General features: G+C 37.2%; 1 protein-coding gene across 1 annotated transcript; it reads left to right on the top strand.

Annotated features, from left to right (window-relative positions):
- Positions 1-460: 460 nt before the first annotated feature.
- On the top strand, positions 461-12,614 carry LOC103778562 (uncharacterized protein C5orf42-like; the record flags this gene model as incomplete). Its single annotated transcript, XM_008946155.1, has 12 exons — positions 461-541; positions 1,406-1,538; positions 1,731-1,850; positions 2,625-2,854; positions 3,204-3,310; positions 4,916-5,072; positions 5,860-5,963; positions 6,151-6,333; positions 7,688-7,937; positions 8,981-9,133; positions 10,043-10,803; positions 12,430-12,614. Coding segments are annotated over exons 1-12 (2,464 nt in total), but the record flags the coding sequence as incomplete, so codon positions are not given.
- Between the last annotated feature and the right edge of the window lie 72 nt (positions 12,615-12,686).

The following is a 12,686-nucleotide window of genomic DNA, read 5'->3' as shown; positions in this document are numbered from 1 at the left end:
GGCCCCGGAGCGGGGCTATCCTCCCTCCCACGGAGCCCAGCGAGTACTTAGCTTGAGGTGGGGTCCTGGCTGACCTCTTGCGCTTGGGAGGCTGCAGCGCATTTTCCTCGCCTTCTGCGTCCTTATTGGAGCCTTTGGCAAGGAACTTCTGTGGCGCCTTTCTCTCAGCTCCTTCCCGAGCAAGCGTGTTATCAGCACGGCTGAGCTGCAGGTAAACTCTGATACGCGTGTGTAAAATAGCTCCTTTAGTTTGGAAATACAGGTCAGCATCAGTAGTCTTGAGTAGGAAGCTGCAATAGTTAAGAGGTTGTGTCCAGATTCCCATCTTCTGCGACTACCCCTCAAGTAATAAAAACTAACTGTTCTTTTTTTTTTTTTTCCTTTCAAATTCTTTATAGAGAGGTGAAGCAATCATTATTTTTGCTCTTCTTTATAATGGTTACCTAGAGGCTTGATGAGAATGGAGATTAAGCTGGATGTTCTCATCTCTACATGTATCAAGCAAAGAAAACCATGGCCTCGTATCTCATGGATTGGCCAGGTAGGCATTATAAAATTTTATTTAAATAAAATTCTGAAAAGAATGTTTTTTTTAATTAGGTAACATTTTCCATTTCCGTTTGGAGGGAGGGAGAGTAAAAAAAGCCTCAGGATGTGATTTGAATTTACCTCTCATAAGAGTAATTGAAATAAATGGCTTGATTTTCTGTTATATGAGCCTAAGACTGGAGACTAAAAATTTCTCAGATGAATAATGGGGAGTCATCTTTTTGTTTAAAAAAATAAATAAATAAGTTGTTCCTTATATGAGATTGTTGTTTTAATAATTCCGGTTTTTCATAACCGTTTTTACAGTACATTGTTGAAAATCACAAACAAGTTGTTTTTTTCCCATTCCATGCTGCAACGGTTTAAAGACATGCTTTCTTTATATTTTTTGATAAAATTAGACCTTTTTTTAAAATTTATTCAATACTTGATTTGTGCTAAAGTCAGTTACCATTTCAGGTCAGTTCCTCCTTCTATTGAAATCACTGGCAAAAATCTCGCTCCGTTAAACACTACACGATGAGATAATTAGTGCCTAATTTGTTTTTCAGTTGCCATTTGTTGGCATGTAGTTCAGTTAAGGTATTTCAAGGAACTTTATTAATAATGGCTAAAATTTGTTTGTGAGTTTGAAACCTGTGGACCAAATTCATCATCAGTGTAGGCTGATGCTAGATAAGATGTGCTGTAAAGCAAATATGCCAAAGAGTGAAGTCAGTGCTGGAATTGCAGCTGTAATGTGGTTTGGGTTTTTTGAAAATTATGTTTCCCTAACATTTTTATCACTACATTATTTTGCAGGCTTATGTAGAAAGTAACGTTTTTTAAAATTAAATGCTCCTTTTTCTTTCAACAGGAAAAAGAGGCTCTTTTTCTTCTAGATGATAAACATATAAATGAAATTAACCTGGCATCAGGGAAGACGAAGAAAATACCTCGGCTGCAGTCATTGCTGAAAAATGTAGTTGTTTTAACAACATCAAGAAATGGTTAAGTACAACATCATGTGTGTCACAAACTCATATCTTTTTATGTGTAGTTGTAACAGTTTAGAAAGATAGAGTATCTGAAGGATCTACCAGTTCACTGTCAGCTTTAGAACTGTGATTAGGATGTAGGGTAAGTAATTTTCAATCCTTCACAATACTCTTCTTCCAAACCTCTCTCCCCAATAAACACAGGTGCTTGGTTGGCAGGAATACTTAAAACAGGAGGGCTGTTTCTGTGGAGTAAAGATCAGGACTGCTTGAAAATTGTGCCAGCAATTGAAGAGTCTAGGAAAGTAGTTGAAGCAGCACAAGGTAAAAAAATACTTCTGAAAAAGAATAGAGGTGAAAGTGGTTTCCCTTTTGTTAACTGTTAAATAAACAAATAAAGGCTACATTGTTACATTGTTTTGTATTTGTGTAAGTTTGTGTCCTGGCTAAGCTTTGACAAATGTTCCTTTTGTCACCTGAATTATACAGGTTTTTGTATTTAGTAATCTCCTGTAAATAGTCATTAATTTTTAAAAACAATATTTTAATTTTTTTAGTGGTTAGTTTTTTAGTTGCTGAAAAACATTCCTTAGTAAGTTATCCACGCCTTAGAGCAAGTATACGTCTGAGGTAAGCCCTAGACACATAATTTGAAGTTTATTGTGTAAGCAGATTTTTATGACAAATGCCAACTAACGAGGTTGTGAAGTACTGTACAAGCAATTCTGTCATTTGTGGAAACTTCGGTAGTGCCTTTGGGAGCTAAAGGTAATAGATAGTAGAGCACTTACTCATCTATTAATAGTTTTCATGAAAGATGGACTTCAAGAAAAACAATCACAGGAAACAACTCTAATGATTGAGTCTTGTGGGAAAGATAATTCATAAAATGCATAAAAATGAGCATCCCATCTGACAGTACTGGTACTCAAGGTCTGTTATCAGTGATGAAGGTAGAAATGGAAGATGCTTAAGGTGGCAGCTTGGATTTCTTGTGATAGAGGAGAAATCTCTGTTTTTAAGAGAAATCTACAGAGGAGCAGAAACTATTCTGTCATATTGTTGTGTTTGTTGTGTCCTTTTTTTTTTTTTCCCCAGAGTGTTCAATGAGATTATACTTGTATGTATCTGGAGATGGCAGAAGGGTAGTATTGACTACTCCTACAGCATGTGTCTTTTTGTGGGAGAGTACAGAATGTAAGAATACATCCTCTTATAAAGATTCTTCTTCTGGGCGTTGGGTGCAAATTTTGCCTGATGAATCAGTCATGTTGCCTTCTGCTGAAGAAAAAGAAGTTGGAATACATGCTGCTTTCATACAAAATGAGGTAAAAAAAAAAGCCCTAAATAATTATTTAATCTCATGAGTAAATTCAAACCACAGAAGCTACAGTGAATTTTGAGAGCAATGTCTGTCTCCATGGTGTTGGGGGGGGGCTTAATTGCTTAGTACATTTTAGATCTGATAACAACATAAGAACAGCCATAATGGTTCAGATCAAGGTTTATCTGGCCCGGTAACATTCTTACAGCCTTTACCTCTCTGAGTGATAATATTATGTTATTCAGTCTGGATTGTAATAGCTATCAATCTAAATTTATAAATAATTGAAAGAAAATGGTGTTTGACTAGGGTTTTGCCTTTGTTCTATTTTGGCTCTGTTCTTTTTCCCACAGATACTGGGTGATTGCTTTTTGTGCTCTTTTGTATTTTATTCTGAAGAATGTTTGATGCTCACGTTTTTGATTCTTCGATGGCATGAAAATAGCTTTAAATATGTTAGGTAAGTGTAAACATATTTGAAGTTACCTTAGCTTAAGATTAGGAAGATAGGTATTTTGAAGTGGTTTAGAGCTGGGATTCAGAGCTGCAATGGAACACATTTACACTGATGTCTGATTAGCCTGTGTTTGCAATCCTCTGTTTGTTTGCGCATGTATCTTCATGGCACGCCATGTTATACATGCCCATATGGACAATATTTGTGTATATATGATCAATATATGGACATACATAGTAATTTTCAAGCATTTAAGTGCAGTTAATGTACCAGCTTTTATGTATGCATTCCATGCTTCATTATTAACTTACATCTAAATAAAACTGAATGAATTTATTTGGGTGTCTGTGTGTGCATAAAGATGCCTGCACACACGTGTGTCAGTGTCAGGAAGTTTCTTGCGTCATCCCTTTGCTTGTTTTCCTTGCATTACAAATGCATACTGTGCAGCCCGTGAATACTTGAATGCCTCTTTCTCTTCTTATGCATATTTGTATATTTTATTTGTTTTCTGTTCCCCTTCTCATCATATGTTATGTGTATGTTTCTCTATCTGGGCTGAGACCGTGTATGGAAATAGCTACACTGATACAGCCTCTAATCCCGAGTACATCTATAGTCCTTTCCTCCTCCCAAGTGAGGCACCTGTGTGTGAGTTGGAATGGGTATGTCCCCTGCAGGTATCACTTGAATGACTTGCTACAGTTTTTCCATACACTTGATGTTGACAGCTCCCTTTGTTAAATGGTACCCTTTTGATACTTACTTAGTAATGATGTCCTCCGTGCCCTACTGTGTCATCATTCTTCACTTGGCTTGTCAGTAGGGTGGTAAAACTGACATAGAGTATCCTATTACCAGTATATACACTGTAGTACCTGCAGCCTGAAACTGTAACCACGTTTCTCAGCCATATTACTCATCATATCTTTATGCCAACTACCGCTCAGCTTCATTTCTTACTGTTGTTTAGTTCATTTTTTCATGTTAATACTTTGGTTTTTTGGCTGTTAGGTTGCATGCTTCCAAATGGAATCTTTCTTGTGTTTTCCATCGTGTTCTGGATCTTTTTAGGAACACAGAATGGTCTGGGTTGGAAGGGACCTTTAAGGTTCGTCTAGTCCGAATCCCCTGCTGCAGGCAGGGTCATTTTTCACTAGATCAGGTTGTTGGAAGCCTCATCCAGCCTGACCTGGAACGCTTCAAATGATGGGGCATCCACAAGTTCTTTGTCCAGGGGAATGTACTGTAGACTTTAATGTTCAGATTCTGTGTATTCCTGTGTTGGATGAATTTATACTGTCTGAGGAAGCTGTTGCTGGCCAGAATGCAAGTGCCTTGGCATGTATCTGTACTTATTTGCATGTTCTTTACATACAGTCCAAATTCCTGTCATATAAAAATGATTCTCAGTGTCAGACATCATTTCTAAGTTCATGTAAGTACAGAATATTTTTCATTTGTAAGGTTTTAAAAAAAAAAAAAATCTTTTAAATTATTCATGCCTTACGTGTTTCTGTCTTGCGTGGTTTTTACTATATATGAGTATTCCCCTTCAGTGTAACTGAGTAAGCTCTTGGGATTGTTGTCTTTTTTTTTGGTCTTCAGTTCTTTGCCATACCAGATCCACTGGGCACAGCAGAGCTGTTCTCTAGTTACTTTGGTTCCCCGGTGTGTGCCTGTAAAATCAAGAGGCTCTTTGCTGTGCGCGTTTGCGAGAGATGGACTTCGACTTGCAGTAGCTGTGAATCAAATTGATCCAAAGGTATGAATGATGGACAGGGCCTTGTTTAAGCTGATAGTTCATCTTGAATTAAGTGGTAACAAGGATTTAATAACACATTTTTAGGAGTGATTTTTCAGAGCTCTGATGGATACATGTGATACGCATAGTCATATCGATATCCACAGCTAAAAAATTCTGCCACAACTTGCAATTTTTTGAGTGCTGTTTTTCAGTTATGGGATACTTGTGAGCTCCTTTGTAATTTCTGATCTCCAAAAAAACACAATAATAAATTAGTTTCTGTTGTTGTATTGTATCTGTGAAGATTCTGGGTGATTCTCAATCAGGCCTGAGCCTAGGATGTATTGGAGGTTATGGTTCTACTTCAAAGTGTTAGTCCTTCCCACAGCTCAGAGGACAAATCTCAAAATAGGTTTTAGTGCCAGTGGTGACAGGGAATATGGAGCAGCCTGTTTAGTGTGTGAGGAGGGGCAGATGCGCTCCCTCAAAGCTCCAGCTCTTATTCATCAACAGTACTAAGGAAGAGTGATCTTATTTTGTTTTGAGGCTTTTAGAAGTTTTGTTAAAATGAATATCAAGCTATATAGAGACTATATAATAATCTTTAATTATTTTTCAAATGTAGAAATAGAGTATTTATTAATTTCCACACCTAAATAGTAATAAACATAGAAGTGCAATGTTACTATTTTGTACAATAATGTTTCCAGTGCATCAAATGTAATGCATAATTTCCTGATAGAAATTGGCTTTTAGAATGATGTCATACAATTATGTGTTCTTTACATTTCCTTCTTCATTTTAGGCAACTCAGATTTTGTTTTTAAACACCCTGAATTTTGTAACTGTTTCGGGTAGCCTTAAAGGTTGTAGTAGCAAGAGTAGCACAGTCCCATCCAAGTTTATCAGGTCAGTAATTGATGTTCTTTCTCCTGCCGCTGTGAATTTTTTGGGTTTTGTCTTGAATGGGTCAAGGGATGTGTTGGTTTTGGAGGGGTTTGTGTGTGTGTCTGTGTGTTTTGTTTTGGTTTTGTCAGTACCAAAAGGTTAGAATAGTTATTTCATGGAGACTTTTTTTTTTTCTTGCCCAATTTAGATCTTACTGGGTTGGCGATATGAGCTGGACTCCTGATAGCCTTTTTTTGGCTTGCATGTTAAAACGTGGATCTTTGATTTTATTGACGAGTATGGGTGAGCTGCTGACCCTGACAACTTCTGGCTGCTCTGTAGAATTTGGACCAGCAGAGTTTATTCCATTTCATCCACTAATAACATACAGGTAAAAAAGTTTGGATATGTTGTGATGAAGGTTGACATTGTGACAATGTAAGTAAACATTTAAGTGGTTTGGGGTTCTAAGTATTTGAATTTCATAGTAATAAAAAATAGCATACTTTTGTGTTGTAAGAAGAAATTAAACTTGGAAGCACTAGAAGTGCAGATTTATTTTAATTCAGTGGTTATTTCTCTGCTCACTATTTAATTGTACCTATACAACTTGATACGATGTTTCATATCAGATCTTGTTAATAACATATTTGCATAGAAAAAAACTAGATAGCTTTAAAATCCAGATCCAGATTTTGAAATTATTCTGCTGGGTGCATGGGGGAACAGAAGGATCTCTGATAACACCTTTTAACATAAATTGAAAGCTATGAAAATTAACACAGTCTAAATAACTAAAGGTAACAAAATCTAAACTTTTTTTTTTAAAGTCCTGTTTATTCTGAGTGAGTAAAGCTGGATAGTGTGTAAATGTAGCATCTCCTGGAAACATTCAAAGTGTTATAATTCCTTCTTACACTGTCTGGTTGAAAAATCAGATAGTAAAATATATTAAAATATCTTAATTATGGTTATTATTGAATGTATGGAGCTATTTTGTTTTCAAATATTTTACTAACTTTTGGACGAATAAGAAATTAAAAAAAAAACTCAAACAGTGGTTTTGCACATTATTTCAAAGTATTATGTTAATTAATATTAAATTATAATATTAAAAATGCAAAATATAAAATATACAATATAACTATACAATATTAAAGAGTATTAAACAATAATGTTCAATAATAATATAAACTAATGTTAGATTTTTTGGAACCCAGTAAGAAATTTTTTTATAAGAAAAGAAGTTAAGATCTGTTTTGTAAGAGAAGACTTGTGTGTTGATATACAATATTTCTGTTGAATGCCTGAACAGATTCAGAAATACTAAGATACAAATCTTGATGGAGTTTTGGGGTTTCATACATGGCTTTATTAAAAGTTACTTAGAATTTAATCTTCAAGCACTTGTCAAACACAGTAAAAGCTCATTAAGAAAGTGTGATAAAGAAATTTAAAGTCAACTTGTGAAAAATGCATATTAATGAAATAAGAGGATACTGAAAGCTGGTTTTGTTTTTCTTTAAAGTATAAAAATTGCAACTACAGCAATAGTAGCGTCTTTCAAGCATAAATAGTGTTGTCAAGAGTGTTCATCTTGCAAAAATTCCAACACATCCTTAAAATTCTGAATGGGACAGTAAGTGTGAGTGATACCAAATGCTGATAAGCAATTTCTTCTCTGTTCTGTTCCTTACTGTTACATGCGATAATTGCTTCTCTTTTTTTGTGTATCTTTACCTTAGAGGGCAGCACTCCTTCTGTCAGGGCTCTAGTCAGTCTCTGGGTTCTTCAGCTTCTGAAAGTGACCTTATGAGACAGAGATTCTCTGTGGCTTCACACTCACGGTTACCCTACCTCATTGTCTCTGATGGATACATGGTAACAGTGCTCAGATTTCATAACAACCTTTCACCGTCAGCATTTGTGAGATCCCTTTTGCTTGATTCAACCCAGCGGCTTGAAAATATCCGTGGGAATTTGTTGAACTCCAAGGTAGGGTTATGAATGACGTTGTAGGCTCTAGGTAAAAAGGCTTCTGTGTGTATAAAAAAATGTGTAATTTTTAAACAGGGTAAGTCAGTGTAACTTTCTGTGATATTTGTATAAATTCCTTTGAATTATAAAGTTGGTTGGAGTACAGTATTGATCTGGAAAACAAGGAATAGAGAGTTTTCTCTAAATTTTCAGCCGGCTATCAGAGGGAACTGTAGTAAAGGGGACAGGCTTAACTGTCACTGTAGATTGTCTGGAACTGTAGAAGAAATTGGAATTTCTATATCCATAGAGTTGGTTCAGAACATTGACAAGTATTACGCTCCTCTGACCAGCTCCTCCTTTCAGAATGCTGCAGACAGTAATCTGTAAAACCTTTTTATCTTAGGCTGCTGCTGGTTCAGAGCAGTCTGCAACAGTCCCAAAGGTGCTGTGAGCACATGTCCACTAGGTCCTCAACTGAGGCTGTCAATTAAGGCTTGCATAAAGCTCTTTTTTTTTTTGCTATTTTCCTGTCACTTCTAAATTGGCCTACCTCTGGGAGCAGGGAAACCTTTGAAGGAAGAGGTCATGCTACTATTTCCAACCGCATAAGATACTGTAAATATTAACTTCAGAAGTGTAGCACTTGCTGACGGAATACAACTTTTTTTTTCTTTTGATTTTCAGAAAAGCGAGTTATGATGTTATTCATGCATAAGCTAGAAGAGTGGGCAAGGATTTGGGTGTTGAAAGAGAACATTACTAGTGAAAGTGCAAGAAAGCCATTCATACTGGCAGGCTTACAGGATTATTTCAGGAATCAAGAAAACAGATTCTCTCAGTATGAAGGAAAGTTCAGTTCTCTGGTGCCGGGACAATTCCGTGTTCCTGAAGCGAGGTCAAATGACTGTTTCTATGCAGAATATGCCTCCCCAGCTGTTCTTCCTTTCTGCCTGGGGCTTTTGAACTGAAGGGACCCATTTCTGTGTTTTGTTTCAAAAGTACCTAGTTGGATCTTGATAGAGACAGATAATGTTCTGCTTTATTGTTTTTATTTTTAGCCTAAAGGCAGACCTCCATGTCTACGATCACTACTGTCTTTAAAAGCTAGTCTTTTAAAACGTGCTCAAAATGAAAGTTCCATCTTTCCTACCATTCCCAAATTCCTGGAAGAGTACACAACAGAAATGACTGAGGAAACCATGGATTTACTGGTACTTAACAGCATTTTTCCACTCATAATTATGCAAATTATTTAATTTTAAGCTATTCTAAATGTAAGGAATATTTTTTTAAAATCATATAGGTATTTTTACTATTACTAGGCATATTTGAAGTAATTCAATATTGGCTGAATTCTTATTTTCTTTATAGGTGCAAGGAATATGGTTATTTTTTTCAATTGATACTTGATCTTTATTTTCATTTCTGTCAGCAGTGCATTGACTTCTTGAAAAATACGTAGTGATGTGCACATATGTCAGTTTGTTGTCATTTATTACTTTAGTTTCACCTTATAACAAAATGTAACATTACAATGCTAGATATACTGAGGCTGCAAAGTATATTAATAAGAAGTACAATATTATTATCCTTAGTAAATAAGACATTTATCCTCAGTTTCACAGGACTTTTCCATCAATTCCAAAATTTGTATATATATCTTTTGGAAGAATGGCTCTGTAATCAAAGTTACAGTGCAGCCTTTCCCAACTCTATTTCATGCTTTTTGGGTTTTGATTTGGTTCTTTGACATTTTTGAGCTTTTATTGAATGGCTTTTATATCTCATAGGCATATGGCAAAAACTCTCCCTCATACTCTGGGCTTAATACAAGACAAAATTTCAGTTTCTGGTGTAAAAAATACTACCGTGTTTACAGTGTAATATTTTTTTGTTGTTAAGTAATTTAGTTTCTGTCTGCAGAAATATTACAAACAGCCACATTTAATTTGAGATTTAGGTGGAACTGCTGTGAATTAAGTTTATTACCAATTAAGCAAGTTAATAAAGCATAAAGTTTTCATATGTGAGACTGACTAAATGGTAATTCCATGTAGACTGTACTCTCTATCAGTAGACTTGAATTAAAGTGTTGATTTTCTTGTTGTTGTCTGATTTAGGATTATGAAGAAGAATCTGATGATGAAAAGCAATTTTGCAATAGCTCTTCTCGCTTCCATAGCCAAAGAATCCATTCATTTGTTGCTAAAGCTGATCAAGGCCATGTAGAATTTGCATCAATGTTTGATACTATCCATGCGAAAAGCCATACTGAAGAGAAGGATAAATTATCAGTGGATCTATATTCCATCCAGAAAAACCTTCTTGCTGCATGGCAGATAGGGACTTCAAAAAATATGGAAGAGAAAAATACATTGCTGAATTACACAGTGAACTGCATTATCCATTTCTTCAACATTCTTCAGTTTGTGAAATGTCCTTTGCTAAACCAGGATTCATCTTTAGACAAGCCTGTGAAGAATACCCACTGGATGCATTGTGTGCTAAAGTATTTTCAGCAATGTTTAACTGTCTTGTACTGGCATCCAAGAGCAAATCTGACTGGGCACGTGGCAAAGCTGACATTGCAAACTTTAAAACTGATGCTTATGCAGCAACAAGATCAGTTGTTCTCAGAAAGCCTTTTGGCATGCTTCTGTCTTTTGAAAATGGTTTCTCACACTCTAAGTAGCGTGTGCATACTACAGTATGAGCATTTTTTTGCATCTCCTCAAGCTCATAGTCTTGTGGAACTGGACTCCCTCACTGTGCCTGTTTTCCTACTTCTTGATGAAAGTACCATGCAGCAATTCAGCTCACTGAAATCTGTGCTTAGAGAGACTCCTCAAGCAGTAAACCATGGTGCAAAACCAGAAAAAAGGTATGAATGATCTTTGGCGGGGGGGAGTACAGAGGGCAATCAGGCCTGGTCAGCACTGGTTTTTGAAAGGCAGGTCCTGCTTCACTAACGTGATCTACTTCTGTGACAAGGTGACCTGCTTAGTGGATGAGGGAAGGGCTGTGGATGTTGTCTACATGGACTTTAGTAAAGATTTTGACATCATTTCCCATGGTGTTCTTCTGGAGAGACTGGCTGCTCATGACTCAGACAGGTGTATTCTTCACTGTGTGAAAAGCTGGCTGGATGGCTGCACCCAGAGTGTGGTGGTGAATGGGGTTGAGTCCAGTTGGTGGCTGTCACAATTGTTGTTCTCCAGGGCTTAGTGCTGGGGCTGCATGAGAGGATCAAGGCATCCTCGTTAAGTTTGCACATGATACCAAGTTGATCTGCTTGAGGGTGGGAAGGGTCTTCAGAGGGATCTGAGCAGGATGGATTGATGGGCTGAGGCCAGTGGTATGAGGTTCAACAGGGTCAAGTGCCAAGTCCTGCACTGGGGTCACAACAACCCCACACAGTACTACAGGCTTATGGAAGGGTGGCTGGAAAGCTGCCTGGCAGAAGAGGAGTGTTGGTCAACAGCCACCTGAACATGAGCCAACAGTGTGCCCAGGTGGCCAAGAAGGCCAACAGCATCTTGGCTTGTATCAGAAATAACATGGCCAGCAGGACCAGGGGAGTGATTGTGCCCCTTTATTCAACACTGGTGAGCTGCACCTCAAATACTGTGTTCAGTTTTGGTCTCCTCACTACAAGAAGAACATTGAGGTTCTGGAGCATGTCAAAAGAAGGGCAAGGAAGCCGGTGAACAGTCTAGAGATGCTGTCACACAACAGCCACCTGAGAAGGGTTTTGCAGTGAGGTGGGAGTCAGTCTCTTTGCCCAAGTAGCAAGTAATAGTAGAATAAGAGGAAACAGCCTGATGTTGCACCAGGAAAAATTTAAGTTGGATACTAGGAAAAATTTCTTCACAGAAAAGGTTGTAAAGCATGGAACAGGCTGCCCTGAGAAGTGGTAGAGTCAGAATCCCTGGGGATATGTAAAAGATGCGGAAACATGGTGCTTTGGGACGTCGTTTAGTGGTGGACTTGGCTGTGCTGGGTTAATGGTTGAATTTGATGGTCTTGAAGGCCCTTTACCAAACTAAACGATCCTATGTTTATTTGTGTTGGAACAAAAATTTTACTTCTCAATTACTTAGTAATTACAACACCCTTTTGATTTATTTTCTGTGTCATACTCTATGGAAAAGTGTGGTAATCTGTTAAAGCATGCGGATTAGGGCCCTGACCTCTAGTTGAGTATAGTTGATTGTGATGACTTAACTAATGACTGCCAACTAGTCCAGAGATAATTTATGGGTTAACAGCTCACTCCAGGTGTAGTAGCATAGCATCCATCCAGGTATTGCAACTTAAAGAAATTTAAGCTTTTAGTGCCTATTGCTCATTCCACTCCTTCCCGTGCAGAAGTTCCAAACTATGGAGCCAAAAGGCTGCTCATATGAAATATCTACAACGTCAGTGTCATCAGCTAAGTTTGCACTTCATTATGCATATGGTGTCCTGGAGCAATAAGATTAATAATGTTATACCTTTTGAATTACAGGTTGAGTGTACTGTGGCAATTATTGTATAAGAAAGTGGCTTGGTATCAGATGCAGCTGAACAGAAAAGTGATCAAGAATGCAGAAGAAGAGTCTGTTGTCTCATCACTTTTAGGTCATATACAAGCGACCCTCCAGTCTTCAGGAGTGACCTTAGAACAACATGGGAAGATTAATTCTGTACATGGTTAGTACTTTGGAAAGAAAAACAAATATTAGGTAATTGCACAGTTGTCCCGATTCGATGTCGGGGGAGGTT

This window comes from Merops nubicus, unplaced genomic scaffold (genome assembly GCF_000691845.1).
Source record: "Merops nubicus isolate BGI_N331 unplaced genomic scaffold, ASM69184v1 scaffold31698, whole genome shotgun sequence".
Classification (NCBI taxonomy): domain Eukaryota; kingdom Metazoa; phylum Chordata; class Aves; order Coraciiformes; family Meropidae; genus Merops; species Merops nubicus.
Note: the sequence above shows the minus strand (reverse complement) of the source record. Positions and strands in the feature narration are given on the sequence as shown.